Source organism: Callospermophilus lateralis, unplaced genomic scaffold, assembly GCF_048772815.1.
Source record: "Callospermophilus lateralis isolate mCalLat2 unplaced genomic scaffold, mCalLat2.hap1 Scaffold_1386, whole genome shotgun sequence".
NCBI lineage: Eukaryota > Metazoa > Chordata > Mammalia > Rodentia > Sciuridae > Callospermophilus > Callospermophilus lateralis.
The window spans coordinates 101,695-122,469 of NW_027512541.1; the positions used below are offsets into that span (position 1 = coordinate 101,695).

Genomic DNA, 20,775 nt, shown 5'->3' on the forward strand with positions numbered 1-20,775 from the left:
AAGGAGAGGGTAGGTCCCCCAGGAAGGACTCTGCTATGTTGCCCGACACTTACACCCTTTATCTTTCTCTTGGTTTCTCCCCAGGGACCTAGGACTGTGTATTGGGGAAAAGGAAACCATCAGACTCCCCAGGGGCTTCTGGAAGCCAGCTCTGAACTAACCCTCAAAGCCACTGTGCTCCACCACCCGTGCCAGGGCCGTGGAGGTCAGGTGACAATGACTGTGCTCCTCTGCTGGCCAGCCCAGCGGGTGCTCGGATCCACCTGTGGTGATTTCCCTAGTTCTGGAATGCGTGTGGAAGGGATGGACGCGCCACTGGCACAATCCCGGCCATGGTTTTCTGACCTGAGACATAGAACGGTCATTTCTTGCCTCAGCCTCTTGAGCTGCTGGGATTACAGGCATGTGCCACCACACCCAGCGGCTTTTGGTTTCTTAATTTGAAAAGAGGGCCTCTGTGACAGTCACACCTGGCACCTGACAGTGGGTGAGGAAGGCAAGCTCAGTGGGGTGCATCCCTATGGTGGGGAACCAAGGCCTTCCTGGCCGGGCCTGGGGGACTCACTGGTCTCTGTTGGGGGCTTTCCTGAGCTGGTCAGCGGTGACCCTCCATGAGAAGTTGAAAAATCGCATGGCGTTCTCGAAGTAGAGGTCTGGAACTGCCGTGTACTGAGGAAAGAAGCAGAGACACAGATGGGAGCAACCCCAGAGGAAAGTCAGAAACTCAGACCCCACGAGGTGAAGGGATGGGTAGGCAGGCCCAGGGCCAGAGTGTGGGCTCAGAGCTGCAGGCTCTGCCCCTCTGAGGCTTCTAACCTGCTGGGCCCAGCAACAACTGTCTTCTTCAGGCACCTGACAGTGTCACAGTGCTGCAGGATGCCCCATCAGTGGTTCCCTTGAGCAAGAAGTATCTCCATCACTGTCCTACAGGACTGTGATGATGGGTGTGTTCTCCGTGTGTTTTCCACCTACACTGGCCAATATGGTAGACTCTGGTGACAGGTGGCTACTGAGCATCTCAAATGTGCTAGTGTAATTAAATTTTAATTAACTTAAGTTTTGATTAATTAAATAGCCCCCCATGGCTGGTAGCTAACAAATTGGACAGCACAGATTTAATGAACTACACTGGAATCTGGCTCTGAAATGTCAGGGGACAGGCGTTATCACACCCCCCACCCCTGGGCCCGGCCTCTCAGCTCCTACCAGGTGCAAAGCCCTCCCTCAGGTCCACTCCAGATCTTTATGGCATACCCAAGGGCTGTGGTAAAACACTGGGCCCTCAGGGGCAGGCCCCTGTCTGTGGGCCCTGCCTGAGCTGTCTCCAGGAGACTCTGGGTCTTGCATCAGGATGACCCTGGGGTGTCTGAAAGTATTCTCAAGAAACATGGCTGCGGAATGAGTCTCCTATTCTCAGAAGTAATTTTAATAGTCTTAGGTTTTAAATAGAACCATGATGAGAGGTTATTATGATTTCAAAAATGCCTGAATTTCACTCATGAGAAGATAGCAAACTATCATTTGGGGCAAAATCACAACCCACTTAAAGGGGTGATGTGCCGAAGGTTCTGGCAGCAGGGAGGCAGTAATCCCCCTCCGCCTCAGTGGAGCTTCACTGTGCATTTGGGATGGCTGCCTCCTCTTTCCCATCCCCATCTCAAGGTCAAAATTTGAGTTCCAAGTTTTCTCTGAGGAGGTTGGGGTACGACCCTGAAGACAGGTGGCCGTTCTGGGGCAGGAGCGGGGGTGTGAGGGGCTTCACTTTCTCCCCCCACCACCGTGGTGTTTTAGGGCTACGATGCTGGCCAGCTGACCCCAGCCCTGTGGGCTCTGGGCTCAGGGTCAGGTACTGCACCTTTTAGGATCTGCTTCCCCAAGTCTTTTATTTTTTTTTAAATTTCTTAGTTGTAGATGGACACAATATCTTTATTTTTTTATTTATTTAATGTGGTTCTGAGGATTGAACCCAGGGCCTCATGTGTGTGAGGCAAGCGCTTTGCCACTGAGCCAACCTCAGCCCCGCTACCTCCCCCCACCCCATTTTATGCAGTGCTTGGGTTGAACCCAGTTGGAGTCATGATGCGAGGCCAGTGCTCTCCCGCTGAGCTAATCCCCTGATCGCTGTCATGATGCCAGGTCAGCCTCCCTGCCTCCAGAAGCCCTGGGCGCCCCGCCCACCTTGGACCCTCCCCAAGTGGGCACTTGGGATAGCAGGGCGTAAGCCACTCACGTCGTTGAACAATTTGTCCAGTTCCTTGGGGTCCATAATGAAGTTGGGGTAGCCTATCATGTTGTAGATGGCGTCCGCCTGGATGGGAGGGACACAGAGGACTGAGCACCCGCGATGCTGACCAGCTGGCCCCAGCTTTGTGGGCTCTGGGCTCAGGGTCATGCCAAGGGGCGGGGGATCAGGCTCCTCCCCACTTAGGGCTTTCACATCTTTTTGGAAACATTCCCCCCTTGCCTAAGTTATCTTTTTTTTAACATTTATTTTTTAGTTATAGGTGGACACAGTATCTTTTTTTTTTTTTTTTTTTTTTTTTACTTTTATGTGGTGCTGAGGATCGAACCCAGTGCCTCACATAGGCTAGGTGAGCGCTCTACGGCTGAGCCACCACCCCAGCCCCCAGTTAATCTTTTGGGTTTCTGATTAAATGTTGCTTCCCCAAGGGAAGCTGCTATGGTCCAAATGTGTCCCCAAAGTTCAAGTGTTGGAACCTTTGGGAGGTGATGAGGTTCTGAGATTCTGAGGCTATGTCCCCTACTGCTGGGGGACTGGGAGCTGTGGAGGGAGCAAGCACCACAGTGGCTTGGTCCACCTCTCTTGTGCGTGCTCTCCTGCCTGTCCACCTTCAGCCAAGAGATGTGTGACACTGGACTTCAGGCTGTCCCCCCAGCCTGCTAGACTGGTCACAAGGCAAGACAGCATCCATGCGTGCCCAGGGGACAGGCTGGCCTCTCCTAGCCCTGCTCTCTCTCTGTTGCTCTTGCCCGGTGCAGGAAGCCTGGGTGGCCCGAGCTCCCGGGCGGCCTCACCTTCTCCTTGGCTGATTTCCGGGTGTCCTCATCCATCCACTTCAGCATGCTCAGGCTCTCCTCAAAGGCCTTCTTGATCTCCAGGATTATCTTGCTGGCCTGAGGAGACAGATGTTGCACCCTCAGCTCTGGGCACTGGCCCCCTGGATGCAACCAGTGCCCCAGGCAGGATGACACTGGACCCGAGGTCAAACTGAGGTTGGCTCAAGGCCTCGGGTTCTGCAGAGTGGGCTAAGAGGGTGGCCATGGCTGTGCTTCCAGACCATGTTCCTAACATGGACAGACATCCCTCGAGACGAGACGGGCCTTCCATGCACTGGTCTCTGTGGCCGAATGAGCTTGGACGTGCCTTGGGGAAGCGGAAAGGTCTGCAGGAGGACTTTTCGGAGCCTTTAGAGTGGTAGAGTGCTCTTTTGGAGCCGTCCAGAAGACATGGCCTCTCCCAGGCTGATGGGATCCTTTTTGATGGAATAGAGCTTTAACACCCAGAGAACTTGATCTGAGAGGCACTCAGAAAGGTCTCAGGGCACAAATGGCAGCTGTTGAGGGTGACGATGCAGGGCAGACCCGGGGGCCAAAGATAGAAGATGGAAGATTCTAGGGAAGGGGAAGGCAAGAGCCATGGGGCTGGGGCCAGACAGACCTGGACTCAGATTCTGCCTCAACAGATTAAAAAAACAAAACAAAACAAACAAACAAACAAACAAAATATATATATATATATATTAGTTGTAGTTGGACACAATACTTTTATTTTACTTATTTTTATGTGGTGCTGAGGATTGAACCCAGGGCCTCGCATGTGCTAGGCGAGGGCTCTACCGCTGAGCCACCACCCCAGCCCCTGCCTCAGCAGACTGGAAGTGCAATGCTGCCCCTTGACTACAGATACTAGTTACGCAAACAATACCATTAGTGATAAACTATCGCTGCCATTGACTGTAGCTTATTTTGGGCCAGGTGTTCTTTATGTGTAGCATCTCATTTTGTTATGGCCAGGCTGTGTGGGCAATGACCACACAGATTCCATTTTGCCCTGAGACCCCACATCATGTAAGAAAATCTTCTCCCGTGGGAAAGCCCCGTCTCTGCACCCATCAGTGAGCGGTTGCCTAGCACGGCATGTTAGGCGACACAGATGGCAATTCTTATACAACGTAAAAGTGTCCCCTCTTCAGTTCCCATTTTTCTTGGACAAGCTACCCTGTCAGAGGTGTAGATGTTAGTAGCCATTCTTTAACTTGTTCTCAACTAGGGACGTTTTGGCCCACCCTCTTTAGTGCTTATGATTTTAGATCTTATGATGTTTGCTTATGGATCTGAATCATAGCAACAGCCACTTATATGTTAATATGGTTTTGGACTACAAAAGGTGTGCTCGAACCCTGGGAGGGGTCGAAGGGTGTGGACTAGCAGCCTGGCCCTTGGCCCGCCAGCTGGTGGATCCAGACATCAACTGGTGAATAAAGGTTCCATCTCTTGCTTTAAGATCGACTTGGTGGTTTATTGCTGTCTCACCTTAACACCCCTCTGCAGAAGGGACAGCCCCACTTTCATGTCCCAGGTGAGGGGAGAACACCGCTCAAGTCACCCAGCCAAGTGACAGAGCCAGAATCTGAGCTGGGGGCTGGCTGTCTCCCTAGCACTCAGCCATGATGATCCTCTACCTGCTTGAATAATTCTGTCACCCTCAGAGTAAGAAAAATGTCACTTCCAGGTCAACATTACCTGGTGGGGTCCTTCGCAGACCCAGGAGGTGGAGATGGCTGTGGTAGCCTCATGGGGTCACTGGGAAGATCAAATTAAATAACACAAACAACTGGCCTGGCCTCAACCACGGAAGTCATTTAGCAAGTCACGCCCTGCAGCCTGAGGAAACGGCCTCTGAGTTAAAGAAGGCCCCGGGATCCTGTGGCCTGGAGCAGGAAAGGACCAGGGCAGAGCAGAGTGTGGGCTGTCAGGCTGGGGTGGGGGGCGCCCAGTAGATGCGATGCCCACTCTGTCCACAGGGGAGGTACTTACTATGTTCTTCCTGTCCTCGGCGAAGGTCGCTTTGACAAACATGGGGCCCAGGGCAAAGCCCAGGTTGTTTTCCGTGTCACTCACGCAAAACTTCCAGTGAGGAAGGCAGGTCTGGAAAACACGAGCGCAGAGGGTCACTGGGCACAGTCCTCCTTCTCCCAAGGCCTGCCTGGGAGGTGGCGCCATCGGGGGCCTGTGCTTCCCCCCAGAACTCCAGGGAGACAGACCTCTTCTGACCGCAGAAGTTACTTTAGGCCACCGACACCCCTCATGGCCACCACCTACTGTCTCCTGAGTGCCAGTCTCCATGATTGGCACTTCACGAAGGTCTGCCACTGAGCACCCCTAGCGGGCAGGGATGAGCCACTGGATAGACGGGAAGCAGAAATTTAGTAAGGGCAGTCACTGGTCCAGCAGGTGACAGTAGGTGACAGGGGTGCCACAGGGATGGGAACTCTGACATGCCTGGCCCTCCATCCAGGGCTCCCGCCAACTCCACCTGGTCCTGCTTCCTGGAGGACACAAGGAATCTTGGAGGCGCAGAACCTCGGGAAGCTGCCCATCCACCTGAGCAATGGGAACCTTCCTAGAAGGCCAGGGGCCCAGCCCCATTTACAGCCTCCTAGAGACAGAAGGCCACAGTGACATCGCAAAACTTCAATGTCGGCTTTTTTTTTTTTTTAATGTGCTAAGGATGCCAGGCAGTGCCTCACCACTGAGCCGCACGCCCACCCCAACCCCAGCTCTTTCCTTATATTTTATTTTGAGACAGGGTCTCTCAATGCTCACTGCGCAGACTGGCCTTGAATTTGCAATCCTCCTGCCTCAGCCTCCCCAGCAGCTTGGACCACAGGTGTGTCACTGCACGGGGCTTAAATTGGTTCTTCCTCAGTCTCACCCACAAGCAGTGCTAGCCCACAGGATGCCTCAGTATGAACCAGAAATGGTCTTGGGCTGCAGCTCCCCAGATAAAGAGCTGATAAAGAGCACTGGGAGGGTTTCAGCCCACTGGCCCCCTGCCTGGCCATCCCCCCATGGAGAGTGTGAATGACCAGGTGTGATGACCCTGCTTATGGAAACCGGTCCAGCTGCAGGGTCCTCTTAACCCTGAGGAACAGGCGTGACAACCAGCTTGGGGCAGCCTGCTTTACACCAGCCCTACTGCGAACAACCCAAATGCACATCGGCAGACAGATGAATAAACAAAATGTGGTGTTTTTCTACAGCGACATACCACTTGGCAGCACGGAGGAACCAGCTACTCAGAGATGCCACAACATGATGAATTCCACAGACTCACTGAGCCAGGCAGCCAGGCAGGCAGCGTAGGACTCGGCTGCCCATCTGCAGCACCTCGGGGAGACGCAGGGAGGGGCCCGAGGGCATGCCGGGTAACTGGGCCATGGAAACCTTCTCTGTCCTGACTGGGCTGGTGGTCACACACACGACTTCATTGTCACAAATCAACCAACTGTATCCTTCACCCACACTCTATGCATATGTGTGTGCATATTGTTTTTAAGTGCCAGGGGTTGAACCCAGGGCTTCACACATGCTAGGCGGGCTTTCTTTCTTTTTTTCTTAATGGGGTGCTACGGATGGAACCCAGGGCCACCCTAGCATCACACTAAACTGGTCTATGTCTCAAATTTTTATTTTGAGACAGGGTCTCCCTGGAATTACAGAGTGTGCCACCATGGCCAGGTATATTGAATACTCTATTGTATGTAAATTATGACTTAAATTTTTTTTTCTAGTCAAGAAGGAAGGGAAGGCCATTCTAGTCTAAGTGTAGCCCCTGGATTCTGCTTAGCTGTCGCAACCTGTGTCCGTTTCCAATGGCTGCTTTCTGCTCCCCTCTCCCTCCTGCCCACTGCCCTGCCAGTCATTGGGCAGCCCACAGCTGGACACAGACTTGGCCTGGATATGCTGAGGCCGAGCACATAGTGGGTCACAGCTAGGGAGCCTCCAACTTTGAGGATGGGCAGAGGCTCTGACGGCTGGATCACGGGCAGATTCTTACTCATCTTCTGCCCGCGTCTCTGGAGAAGCCCATTCACTTTACACACATGCATTTGTCCCCTGAGTGACTCCCCTGCTCGGGGACTGTGCCAGTTCTCAGGAATTAGAGCTGAATCAAACGCAGGCCTGCCCTTGAGGACTCTGTGGAAATGCCCAGAACATCCAGCAGGAGACAGAGGTGCAGTAATGATGTTAACAGCCGTGACAGCACTGAGCGCCTGAGTGCCCAGGGTGTGTAGGCCCCACGCCTAGAATGCTCCAGGGAGACTAAGGGAGAGAAATGAAGCACAGAGAGGTTAAGTCACTGGCCCAAAAGGAGCACTCAGGGAGCAAGTGGCTGTGGTGGGCTTGAGCCCAGAGAGTCTGGCTCCAGTGACTTCCCGCAAAAAGGCCACTCTGACTGGCTACGACAAAGGTTTTGGAATGAGGAGAAAACTCTTTGAAAAAAGAAAGGGTCAGGCAGCATTCATCTGACATGGGGGCCACCTCCAGGCAGAAAAGGAGGGGCCAAGAGGCCCCTGAAGAGGCTGTGCGACTTGTAACTTCTTCACTGTAACCGGAGGAGCCCAGCAGGGAGTGGAGAGGGGTCCCTCCTCCCAACAAGAACTGTAGACTGTAGGCAGGTAGCACGAGGACAGCCGGCCAGGCACCCAGCAGAAGCTTCCACCTTTGGAACCGACTTTACGGCCTGAGGAAAAGGAGCCCAGGGATCAGTCACCCCTTTTCACAGATGGGAAGACCGAGTCCCTGGCCCATTTAAGTGGCCCGCCCAAGGCTGTGTGATAAGAAGCAGAACCTCCCATTCAAATCTCTGCCCAGCCTCCCCTGCTCTGCAGCCGGGGCACACCCAGCCATTCTCTGAGCCTTTGGTACATGAGGGAGGTCAGCCCTGGCACCTCCCAGGCAGGCAGGGCTCCTGGGCACAGACCCACCCCACCCATCTTGGTATTCCCACACTGGGCTTGGGGCCTGGCCCATGTGACAGTGCAGGAGTAACTGTTTGCTGGATGCATAAAAGAGAGGTGACGGCCTCATTCTTGGCATCAGAATTCCTACGGGAGGCAAGCTTCCCCAGCGGGAAGGAGGGAGGCCTGGGGCCTCCTACAGAAGGACCCGCAGAGGTTTGGGGGCACTCAAGATGGGTGGAGCTTACTGGGTCTGGGGCCTGGGACTCCTGCCCCGAAGAGAACCTGAGGCCTGGATCTGGACTGGGGTTCCCCCGACTACAAACAGGGAGGATAATAATCAGGGAACCCTCGTGAGCAGGTGTTTGATGTGTTTGATGCTTCTGAGGAAGAAGTCCCCACCTTTAGAGTCACAGTTACATAAGGAGAGTGCTGACATCTCCACAGCTGGAGTGTCAGAACAGAGACTACCTTCTCTGCAAACCAGCTGAGTTGCTAAGATTCCTCTTTGTGCTTGGCTTAACCACCTCCTTCCAGAAGCCTCTAAGCCACCTAAGTCCCCATCAGTGTTCCCATGACCCCAAATGGACCCTTCAGTGGCCTCTTCATTCTCCTCCTAGACTCAGCCCTCGTAAGTGCCACAGCCCTGAGGGTACAGTGGTCTTTCCAGCCCCCAACCCAGGGCAGAGCACACAGTAGGTGCTCAGCATGAACCTGGGAATCACTGTCACAGCTCACCTTCTTGGTCCCGTACATGACTTCCATGAACTTCTCATCGGCGTCCTAAAAGCGCTGGTCGAGGAAGGAGCTTGTTTTCCGCACCAGGTTCCAGATCATGTAGTTGTTCAGCAGGCTGGGGTGAGAGGACCGCTGGCTCAGAAATGCCCGGGGCTCCCGAACAGCCTCACCCCAGCCTCCTTCCTAGCCTATCTGGGTGCTCGGCTGGCGGCTGCCTTCCAAGCACATGGAATGTAACTCTCCGAGGAACGCCTGGCGCTCCACCTAGAACCCCCCAGTGTCCAGTGCAATCACTTGCATACCAGCAGTGCTCAACACATGCTGCTGCTTAGCTGCTTTGTGTCTGAACCTGTGAAGCTGCTGCCTAGAGACTTGCCTGGTGGTGTATGCTACAGTGGGGAGGAGGCTGCCATTCCCTGCTGAAGGCCAGACAGGAAGTAGAGGCCTTAGAGCAGCAGGGGCAGGAAAGGAAGCTCTGGCCACCAGGTTTCCATGAATGACCGTTCCCATGTCCCCCACCCACAGGACACAGGAACCTATCTGTGGCTGAGTCATGTTTGCAAAGATGTTACCTTAGTACAAAGATGTTCACTATATTGAACATCTAACCTCAACCGGAATCACCCTAAAAGCCTGACTACGGGGAGAGTGTGGCAAATATTGTATGAACAGTTGACGGAATACTATGCAACTATAAAAATGATCCTCACAGAGGGTTTGGGATGGCACTGGGAAATATTCATAATGAAAGTCAAGGCAAGGCTTGGAGCGGTGGCACATGCCTGTAATCCCAGTAGCTCAGGAGGCTAAGGCAGGAGGATAGTGAGTTCAAAGCCAGCCTCAACAACAGCAAGGCCCTAAGCAACTCAGTGAGACCCTGTCTCTAAATAAAATACAAAAAGTTTGGGGATACGGCTCGGTGGTTAAGTGCCCCTGGGTTCAATCATCAGTACTCCTACTACTAAAATAAAAATGAAAAGTCAAGGGAAAAGTAGATTATCCATCTAGTCACGTTAATGAGAAAGAAGAGCTATGGATTGGAAACCTCCCTTCCCTAACACCTTCTCTCCCTGATATGCACACACACAAACACCCCCCAAAATGACCAAGAGTAATATTTTGAATAATTTTACATTTTTCCTATTTTTCTGTAATTTTCAACATTTTTATAAGCCTTTGAAATAAAAAAATAAAATAAAATAAAAAACCCGTAAGTATTAACCAAAAATTATGGGTGGTATTGGCGGAGTCCTGTTCCATGACAGGCACGGTGTTAAAACATGAATCATTTTGAATCCCCTGCTTGGTAGGTGCTATCTGATCCCCATCTTATGGGTGACAGTATGACCCCGACAAAGGACAAGGGACATGCCACAGCTACACAGCTGGCTGAGGGCAGCAGGATTTGAAGCTGCCCAGGGGACCAGCACCCTCTGCTGCCTCTCAGGGAAGCTCACCAGGGTGCAGCACCCTGCGTCCGGCCGCCCTGCTGCCTCCTGCCCCTCCTGCCCAACAGGGCTGCCGGCCTCACCATCTGTCCGTGGCGTTGATGAGCGCGGAGGCCTGCTCCAGGTAGTCCTTGTCATAGACCACGATGGGCTCGGACGCGTTGATCTCCACGGGGTGGAAGATGGCGTTGAGGAAGGGCAGCCAGTTGATGGCCGGTGCCAAGGTCTGCGAGGGAAGGGGACAGCGTGAGGCTGGAGGGTGGCTTCTCCTCAGCCCCGTCTTTGGGTGTCCCTCAGAAGGTGTCATTGTGCCTCTCCCTGGGACCATGGTGCTGATGGAGCTCCAGGCAGAGGCAGCGTCCCCAGGAGCCAGAGGCAAACCTCATCTGAAGCGGAACCAGGGTGGGAGGAGAGGCTGCAGCAGCAGCAGGCACAGCAGCCGCCACCGTCACCACGCCCTTCCCATGTGGCATGTGCCACTGCCCAACTAACCAAGCAGTGGCCACAATTATCCCCATTTACAGAGGAAGAATGGAGCCTCAGACCCCTAACAGTTAAGAATCAGGAGCTGGACTGGGCTCCTGGTCTAGCTTCCTTGCTTATAAGCTGTGCAACCTTTAATAAGTTAATGTGCCCATCTGTGCCTCAGCACCTCATATGAAAAACAGGGATCATCATGACAATGAGTCCCGTGTATCTGGTAACTGGGAGGGTCACACACAGAAGCCAGCACTGTCCCACTCAACAAGAGTATCAGCAGCAGCAGTCTGCTGCAGAGGATCCAACATTCAGGAAGGCCAGCATTGCGGGGGTAAATTGTGGTCCACAAGTGAGGCTGCCGAGTGGGGAGCTGGGACAGCAAAGTTGGTGATGACTGCAACAAGAAGGGAGAGGCCTGCAGCTCAGCCCTGCACACACCAGGCCCCCGGCTATTTGCACTTGTTTGTTTTGGGGAGTTATTGGGGTCTGAACTCAGGGCCACTTTACCACTGAGCCACACCCCCAGCCCTTTTTATTTTGAGGCAGCTAAGTTGCTTGGGGCCTCACTAAGTTGCTGAGGCTGGCCTTGAACTCTTGATTCTCCTGCCTCAGCCTCCTAAGCTTCTGGGATTATAGGCATGCACCAGCATGCGCCAGCTCTGTTTTTTTTTTTTTTTTTAAGTATTTTTTGAGTTGTGGGTGGACAGGATGCCTTTGTTTTTATTTATGTATCTTTATGTGGTGCTGAGGATTGAACCCAGTGCCTCACCCACATTAGGAGAGCGCTCCACCACTGAACCACAACCTCAGCCCCAGCAGCTCTGTTTTAAGGTGACCCAAAAAAGACCCTGTACCCAAGGGCTTTCCAAAGAGAGACTTGGCTTTTCATAACTGTCAGCTCCCAACAGATCTCGCTTTCCCTTTGGCACCCCAAGGTGCCCTGCGCAGAGGTTTCTCCCCCAACACCTCCACGTCACGGCCAGCATCTCCTGCAGCAGCAGCCTCCAGCCATGCGAGCTATCCCTCTTGAGGTTGCAGATTTTTGTTATAAAGTCCTACAACATTTTAAAAATAAATTGTGGTAAAATATCTTGCACATTTATAATCCCAGAAACCCAGGAGGCTGAGGCAGGAGGATCTCGAATTCAAGGCCAGCCTCAGCAACCTAGTGGGACCCTGTCTCAAAATGAAAAATAAAAAGGCCTGGGGATGTGGCTCACCCAGCTGCAGATGACTTTTGCAAGACTTGAACTCTGTGCTTTCCACTTCCTACCCCCACCTGTCTCTGTGAGCCTGACGCCGGCCCAAGTGGCCCAACTTACGTGCAAACACATAGGATTCGGGCTTCAATGCTGGCATGTGTCCCTTGGTGTCACCTCCTCAAGCAGAGCTGCACAATGTGTCTGCTCTGGCCCTGTATTCCCCACACGCTCAGTTATTTTTAGTGTGCAGTTTTACAGAACATGAGGCTTTGGGCTGCATATCTCGTCTTTTAGCAAAGACGCCTCTATATGTCAGTCACTTGGATGGGCACCTGACTTAGCTAGCAATCCCAGAAATTACGATCATCGCTTAAGACCCACCAAAAGTGACCCTGGGCCTGGCAGATTTCAAACCCCATTCTCTATTCTCTTGAAAGGGTGAAATGTAAGACAAAAACGGGAAGTGAGAAATGCATTCCCTTCATACAGGAAAACCGTACCCATAAAGCCACCTAAGATCCACCCCGCCTGCTGGGACAGGCAGTCAGCCACAAGACCCCCAATTCACAGAGGCTGAGTTTGCTGATCAGGGAAGGTGACTTTCCTGAGGTTATATGGCTTACTGTGGGTGTATTTGGCGGGGTGCTGGGGATTGATCTCAGGGCCTTGAGCAGGTAAGCACAGGCTTTACCACTGGGCTCCACCCCAAGGCCATTGTTCCTGGGTTTGTTTGTTTATTTATTCATTTATTTTTATTTATTATTATTTCTTACATACATGACAAGGTTTATTTATTTTTATTTTTTAATTTTTTTTGGTTGTAGATGGACATAATACCTTCATCTATTTATATGTGGTGCTGAGACTTGAACCCAGTGCCTCACACGTGCAAGGCAAGCGCTCCACCACTGAGCCACAACCCCAGCCCCTGCTCCTGGGTTTAAGTGGACATCGTATCTATTGGGGAACAAAGATCTCAAAGGACAAATGAGGCTGGGGATGGAGCGGGGGCAGCTCCCAAAGGCGGTATTGTGCTGGTACAAGTCATAGACCAGGTCTCAGTAGGGGGCTGATTGGCATCATCCCTGGGTGAATGTTCCCACCAACACTGATGGCAAACCCCCACAGGGCTGGGAAGAGAAGCACACAGTGGGCCCTGAGCCAGCAAGCGCCAGCACAGCCCTGTCGCCCAGCTGTGACATGAGCTGGTGACATGAGCTGGGCATTAGGAGGCCTAGATCAGAGTCCCCAGCAGGAACCAGCTCTGGGCACTGTCTATCCTTTTCCTAAGATGGGGTCAGCGACCCTGCCCCCAGAGCTGACTGCCATAGGCCTCTCTGCCTGGCCTCCCCTGTGGCCCAGAGCCTCCCCTCTCCCTAGCAGGAGACTCTCAGGCCAATCTCTACATTTCTGTGGCCACAGAATTCAGAGGTGTGTGATGAGACCTTCAAACTGGGTCCAACAATCAGGGTCACCTGACTGCATGGCCTGGGGCAAAGACCTGGGAAAGTGGGTTAGTTTCCTGAATGTCACCAGTTACAGGGCTCACGAGAGCTTCATGAACTGAGGTGGCGGATCCTGGCACAGGGTGAAGCATCAGGTGGGGAAAGCCCAGGATCTGCTGCATCTGGGGCCAGGTGGCGCCCTCACCCCCGGGGCCCAGCAGCCTCCCCGCTGGACCATGTAGTTCGGGTATCCGGTCAGCCCTGGGACTCAACACTCCCAAACTGCTGTCCACTAGGCCAGGGTGGAGCAGGGCTGGCTGTAGTCCTTTGTCTGGGGCCAGAGGGACACACACTTCACCCAGGAAACCCAGTGGAAGCACGACTTCTGGAATGAAGCCTACGAGGCCCTGCACACACCAAGGTCCCCGCGGGGCAGGTGTACACTCAGCTTCCCCAGCCCCTCCCCACCGGGCCCCAGCGTCCTGCTTCTCTCGCCCACAGCACTAGGCAGGGAGACTGGGATTGTTTCTTAGTGTCCCCACTAGACCAGAAGCACAGGAAAGCAGGGCCCAAGGTGGCTCCTGATACATGTGTCAGATGGAGGAGGAAAAAAGGGCAGGAACTTCCTCCTCGAAGGAAGAAGGAATGGATGGGTGAGGAGCGGGGAGAAGACTGGCCAGTGGAACCCACTGCAGGCGCAGGGTCCGCCCCAGCAGAACAGCAAGGGCCACCAGGTGCTCCTGCCTGAGGGCAAGGAACTGGGAGATACGTGGAACCACTCTGCTCATTCCTCGGAGACCAACAGGGCCCAGGACAAGCGGGTCAGCAACAGCACACGGGCCAGAAAGAAGGAAGCAGTAGAAAGTCCACCCCAGGCCCTGGAGGCCTGAGCAGCCACCAGGGGGCAGCCTCGGCAAGGCTGACCTTCAGAGGGGACAGCAGGTCTCTGGTGACTCACACAGTTTCACAGAAAGTGCAGGTCTGACTCCCCGTTACGCTTCTGGATATTGCCTAGGTACATGGTCAAGAGCTGAGCCAAGCCTGAGTCCAAGGGCCAGCACCCCTGCCCTCAGGAGCCTCCGGGACCTGACCATGTCTCTCCATCTCCTGTTCAGCAAAGGGAGAAGCAACGTAGGAATCCACACCCCACCTTTACTTAGTGCTCTGTGCTGGATGACTGGGAATGCCCCTGTCCGTGTGAGCCTTACATCACAACCATGGAGCTGCTAGGGAAACGCTGTCACACGAAGCAGCCCGGCGAGGGAAGAAGCCTGGCTCTGGAGTCCCTTTGCACTCTGTGGTCACTAGCAGGTAATCTTACTTGTCTGAGCCCCAGTTTATCTGTAACCTGGGCATAAACACCTCCTCCCAAGGGTGGCTTTATGGTCATGATGAAGTTGGTATGACCCCTCCCCCCAAGAGCCCTGTCCGACTCCAGTGGCCCTGCACCTGCAGTAGCCGGTGCACAGGGTACCTGCAGCTCGGCGGCCGTCACTTTGTGGTAAATGAGCTCCTCGTCCCGACGCTTCTCCTGGGGAATGGTGATATTGGCCAGCGCCGTCTCAAAGTCCAGGATCTGCTGCATCTGGGGCCGGATGGCGTCCTCATCCCCGCTGCCCAGCAGCTTCCCAAGCTGGACCATGTAGTTCAGGTATCCAGTCAGCACCTGTAGGGCCCAGCACCCCCAAACTGTCTGTCAGTGGCTGTCACCTGCCACCCAGTGGGCCAGGTGAGGCCGGCCCAGCTGCGGCCCTGCGCATGGGACCCAGGAAACATGCTGGAAAATAGCTCTGGGGAGGATTCTGGCGCTGTGTGTCTTCACTGGTGTCCGTGGCGCTCCTGGTAAAGCCCACCGCCTCTGCACACACACAGGTCCCTGAGGCTGGCCCCTGCTGCTCTGGCCCTGCCTTCAGGGCTCGTCCTCAGCCATCTTCCTGTTCTGGAAATGCACCTTTTCTCAACCACCCTCTGCCACCACGTCCCTAGAGCTGAATCAAGTCCTTTCTCGGCTCCCTCTGCCCTGATCACAATGTATACAGTTGGCATCTAGTTGGGTGGTCCGTTAAGTAATGTCTCCCTCTCCTACTGGACCTCAAGCCCCGTGGACAGGTGAGTGAACCTCAGTGGGCCGGGCAGGGGAAGGGAGAGCTGTGAGCGGTTGGAGGTGATCTGGTTGTGGCTCTGGATCTCCCCACTTACTGGCTGTGTGACCTTGAAGAGGTCACTTCTGTGTCTGAGACTTATTTCTTCCTCTGTATAGGGCAAGGTAAAATGAATATCCATTTGACAGATGAAGAAAATGATGTTCAGAGAAGCTGAGTGACTTTGGGGTGACTGGGAGGGTTAGAGGTGAGGTATATATAAGGTCTGAGACCCTCAAATGGTGGGGGCTGCTACTGCCACCTCTCTACAATGGGGACAAATGACACCTAACCCCTGCCCTTTGTGCCCACAGTGCCTGCATATGAACTAGCAAGCCTGGGGGCATCCCTCCCCTGCCTGGGCTGCCTGTTGCCCATCAGGAAAGTGATACCCCTGTGTTCCCCCAGCTTCTAAGACCTGCCCAGGTATGCTGTGGAGGACACGGTGGGAGAACCACCGCAAAGACGCACTCACCTTCTCGTTTTCAGTCTTGTTCAGGCAGTAATCTCTGGAGGGCAGGCCCAGGCCAGACTGGTCCACCTAAAGAGGGAGGCAGAGTGAGAGGAAGGCCCTGCTTGTGTGTCTCCTGCGGCCTCTGCCTGCCCCAGGACTTCTCACACCAGGCACCGAGGACCAGCTCATGTTCCAGCAGGAGCACAAGCTGGTAGCCGAAGTCACAGATGGGATCACTCAGTGATAAGACAGACACGTTCCTGCCCACCTGTGGGGTCAGCTGCAGGGACCTGGGCCTTTCTGAGGGCTGGACAGAGCCTCCTTCCTCTTTAAACACCCCTTGGCTTCAGCAATGCACCCTACTTCTCTAAACCCTTCCCAAGTGGCGAGGAGCCAACACAGGTGACTTAACCTTAACCCAAGTTACTTAACCTTTCTGATCCCCAGGTTCCTTGCCCAGAAAGTTAGGGAGATAATACCTAACCTTCAGAGCTGGAATGAGGATTCAAGAGGACGGTGTCAGTACAGGGTTTCCTGAGAGTGGGGCAGGCAGAGGAGGGTCAATTCCTGATGGCTACCATTGGAACCTTCTGGCTATACCTTGACGCACCTTGGGTAGCTGCTATTATATAGTTCATTAGGGTGAAAAGGGAAGTGTAGCTCAGTGAGGTTGAGCCTCTTGCTAAGGTCACACAGTGAGTGTGTGGCACAGTTGGGGGCTGAGAACTAAGCCTTTATGACCCCTAATCTGGGGGCTCTCCTGGGTGTGCTGTTCCTCAGCCTTGGGCAGGCTCTGGTGGGAGAGATGGACCAAAAGCATTCCAAGCAGCACCACAGAGCCAGAGGCTAAGGGAGGGGACAAAGAGGTGGCTACAGCTGTGCACAGAAGTTGATATCACTCGTCACTTCTGAGGCCCACGATGAGCTGCCCACCAAGATGGGTAGTCTGCCCTCTCATAGTCTCTTGCCTATAAAAATCTCACTGTTTGGGGCTGCCAGAAATAACCCCGGCTTAGAAACCAGAGCCTGCTGCCTCGGCCCAGGGCAGGTCTCCCTCCACCCCAGGAGGCCACACCCTTTCCTTGGCCCAGGCCTGCTCAGTGGTGCCCCTAAATTCAATCCCTGTTACCCACACCCCAAATATCTAAAATAAAACAATGATGTCAAGCAATCTAAGTAAATTTTCAAGAATGAGTGAAATAATTATTATTATTTTTAAAAGGAGTATTATCTTTAAGGACAGACTACAAAGATTAAGGTGAAATCCTAAAAGTGACGAGAAGAACTCTGCTTTCAATATGGTCCAGAAAGCTCCTAAAAATAGCTTCAATAAATCCTGGAGGGCAGGGAGGGGGGAGAGGGAGGGAAGGAGGGAAGGAGGGAGAAAGAGAGGAACACAGTTAATCCTCAGTATATATGGGGTACCAGGATGAATGAGTTGCTCTTTTTAATAGGTCTTAGAGACCAGAACAGGTGAGTTTCCCATTCCAAAAGCTTTGTCCAGCAGGCAAGCATCCATAACCTCAAGCTATTACAATTACAACAGGAAACCCATTATCTTCCTGGCCTGAAGAAAAAGAGGACCCAGCCAGGACAGCCACAATCACCAAAAAGTCAGGACAGAATTCCAAAAGGAAAAAGACACCCCCACCAAAAAAAGCCAAATTTCTGGTATATATTTTCCCCAGTCTTTAAGCCCACATTAAAGGACAGGCCCAAGCCAGTTTGCAGCTGAGGACAGACAAACAGACAGAGATCTGAGCAGGTGCTATCCTCAGCCAAGTTAGAATTTGAGTTTAACAAAATTAAAGGCTCACTAAAACAAAGAAATAAAAAAAACCCTTGAAAACAACCTTTGAAAGAAACCAAAATTTCCACAAATAACACTGATAATATTTAAAATTCCTTGGTAAAAAATGTGATTCAATCTCAAGGGAAAAGATAGTCAACAGAGAGTAAGTTCAAAATGATAGGTTAAGATTTTTAAACAAGGACATAAAAACAGATACTATAAATGTGCTCAATGAGGAAAGGACACAGGAAGGTAATGAATGAAAAAAACAGTAATCTAAAAGAAAACAAAAACATTTTTTAAACAGCAAATTAAATATCTAAAATAAAATTTCCTAGAAGAGACACAACAGGGAAAAGAATAAGTGAATTTGATGACAGATGAACAGAAATTATTCAACTGAAGAAAAGATTAAAATAACCAGGGCTTCAGAGACCTAAGGGGAAGATATTAAAAAGCTAGCCATAGATAGTAATGACAGAACAGAGAAAACAGAGTAGGAAAAATATTTTCATAATGACCCCCCAGAAAATTTACAAATGTGACAAACTTGCCCATTAAAGACTCTACTCAGTCCAACTCATACAGGTCAAATACAAAGAAAACCAAACACAGGCATATCATAATCAAATTGCTGACAACCAAAATTAAAGAGAAAACTCAAAAATTACTAGGAAGGGATATATTTCATAGAGAGGAACAATTCAAATTACTGTAGACTTGTTTTCAGAAACTGTGGATGCTAACAGATGTGGCAAAACCATCCTTAAAGTGCTTGGAGATCGGGTTGGGCATGGACAGAAGAACAGGGAGAGCAAAAGTATCCTTCAAGAATAAAGGTGAAATAATGACAATTTCAAGTAAAAGAATACTTAAGAATTCATTCCCAACTAACTTCAGTACAAAAAACACTAAAAGAAGTTCTTCAGGCTGACAGAAAATGTTATCGGAGGGAAACCTGGATCTTGAGTAAGGAAAAAAAAAGCATCAATAAGTAAAAAGACTTTCTCCTTTTAATGTCTTTAAAACACAGCTGTTTAAAGGGAAAATAACATTATCTCATAGGAGTCACAATGCTTTTAAATATAATACACAAGGCAATAACAGCATGGAGATGAGCAACTGGACCCATAAGGTAAACAGACACGTAGGTCAAAAGATTTCTGCATTTTATGTGAAGTTGTACAATATTAACTCTCAATAGTCTATGAAAAGTTAATGATGTATTTTAAAATCTAAAGAAGCTAACCAAAACAAAAGACAGAGGCATTGTTAAAAAGTCAGTAAAAAACCTAAAATGGAGTCCAAAGAAAATCCAAATGTCAGAAAAAGGATGGAAATATAGTCAAACAAAATACACTTACATGAAACAAACAGAAAACAAATAAATTAGAAAGACCTAAATCCAGTCACACAAATAAAATATTCCATTTTTATCTAGAAGGAAGACAGAAAAGCAATCAAACATATTCCTCCTTTCAGTAAGAGTACACCTCATTGCTCTGTGAGCTCATAAAGTTCTTGCTGCTGTTCTTCTTGAACAAGGCAATTATATTTGGGTTTGGTGGTTAGAAAAAAAGGTGAAAATATTACAATTGCACTTACACATTAAACAAAAAAAGATACAATGCTATACCAGTGTGAAAACTGCATACAAAGGGTTTTTGTTTGTTTGTTTGTTTTTATAATACCCATTACGACCATAAGTCAGTACCAATAAAGCAGTTTCTGTATAACTATCAAGTACATTTTAGTGAATTTTTGCTGATTACCTAACACAATTTGCTATTTAAAAACAGCTATGTGAGCAATCTCTATTCTTAACTTAATTCCACAAACAATTCTATTCATTTCCCGTAATGAGGCCCATGTACTCCCTGTGTTCAAGTCTTAGACCATTAATTCCTATAATGGCAACACACTCTGCCTCTCCAGAGAAACTCTGTAAAAATATTCCTTTCATATTTTTCCTACATTTAAAAAAAATTCTTCCTTATATACACTTTGAATTACTAATCATTTATTTCTGGATTCATAAAATAAAATTCTACATTCACCATTTCCATTTTTGACCATTTACATACTGGTTAATTAATTTTCTGCTACCCAGCCTCTTCCTAGATTATACCAGCAAAACCCAGTGTCAGACACAAAGCACATTCTCAGTGGATATTTGTCCACAGGATAAATATTTCCGGTTACCAAAAGCATCATATATATATATATATATATATATATATATATATATATATATATATATATATATATATAATATTATATATATATATATAATATATATATTTATATATATATAAAATAAAGGCTATGCTCTTGTTCTTCATTTCTTACGTTTCTATAGCAGAGGTCAGCAAACTTTTGCTGTAAAGGACCACACAGCAAATATTTTAGGCAATCAGAATTCAATTGCTCTCCATACCAACTCCTCAATTCTACTACTATACCACAAAAGCAACCATAGACAATATGTAAACAAGTAGGAGTGGCAGTGTTCAATAAGTTTTATTTATGAAAATAGACAATGAACCATGGGCTATATTTCCCCCATCCCTGCACTAAGACATCAAACCTTATGAACCACTTGGCCTCCCTCAGATTTAAACTTTGGGTCTCTCTTTTATATACTTTCACTTCTGTTTCCAAAAAAAACCTTAAAAACTGAAAGCACCTGCCTTTCATTATGTGCTCTGATTTTATGTTGTAACCCCTGAATGGCTCGTTTAGTTTTGTGATTTTGTCCTCTATGGATAATAAATTTCCAAATGCACATTCCCAGTTTTAAATTCAATTCTGCATTTTGGATCCTGAGCCTCCAAATTTCTACTGAAAGCATTTATTTTTAGTAATTTGCCATCACTTAAAATATACAATATCTAAAGCCAAATTCATCAAATAACTTTCATTTATTCCTCCTATGCCTATGGACAATATCAATCCTTATTAATATTTCTAACACCACAAGTAGTACTATAATCATCCAAGTCAACCAGATTTGTAAACTAGCAGCATCTTTGATTCCCCTTTGCTTCTTTCTCCACCATCCTTATAATTATTTTTTTTTCTTATATCTCC

General features: G+C 50.1%; 1 protein-coding gene across 1 annotated transcript; it reads right to left on the reverse strand.

Annotated features, from left to right (window-relative positions):
- Positions 1 to 487: 487 nt before the first annotated feature.
- Positions 488 to 14,836, reverse strand: LOC143640225 (endothelin-converting enzyme 1-like). The gene is made up of 7 exons (XM_077108110.1): positions 14,773 to 14,836; positions 10,255 to 10,397; positions 8,724 to 8,838; positions 5,059 to 5,169; positions 3,037 to 3,135; positions 2,231 to 2,308; positions 488 to 669 (listed from the first exon to the last, which is right to left on the reverse strand). Exons 3-7 carry the CDS (start codon positions 8,748 to 8,750, stop codon positions 562 to 564), a joined length of 423 nt encoding a protein of 140 aa, XP_076964225.1. The 5' UTR covers positions 8,751 to 8,838; positions 10,255 to 10,397; positions 14,773 to 14,836; the 3' UTR covers positions 488 to 561.
- Positions 14,837 to 20,775: the final 5,939 nt, after the last annotated feature.

Excerpts from the sequence above, each read along its gene's own strand:
- LOC143640225 (XM_077108110.1), bottom strand. The coding sequence starts at position 8,750 with ATGGAAGTCATGTACGGGACCAAGAAG. Across the intron at positions 2,309-3,036 it reads GGAAATCAGCCAAGGAGAAG|GCGGACGCCATCTACAACAT; the intron begins GTGAGGCCGCCC and ends CCTCCCATCCAG. Across the intron at positions 670-2,230 it reads TGGACAAATTGTTCAACGAC|TACACGGCAGTTCCAGACCT; the intron begins GTGAGTGGCTTA and ends TTCTTTCCTCAG.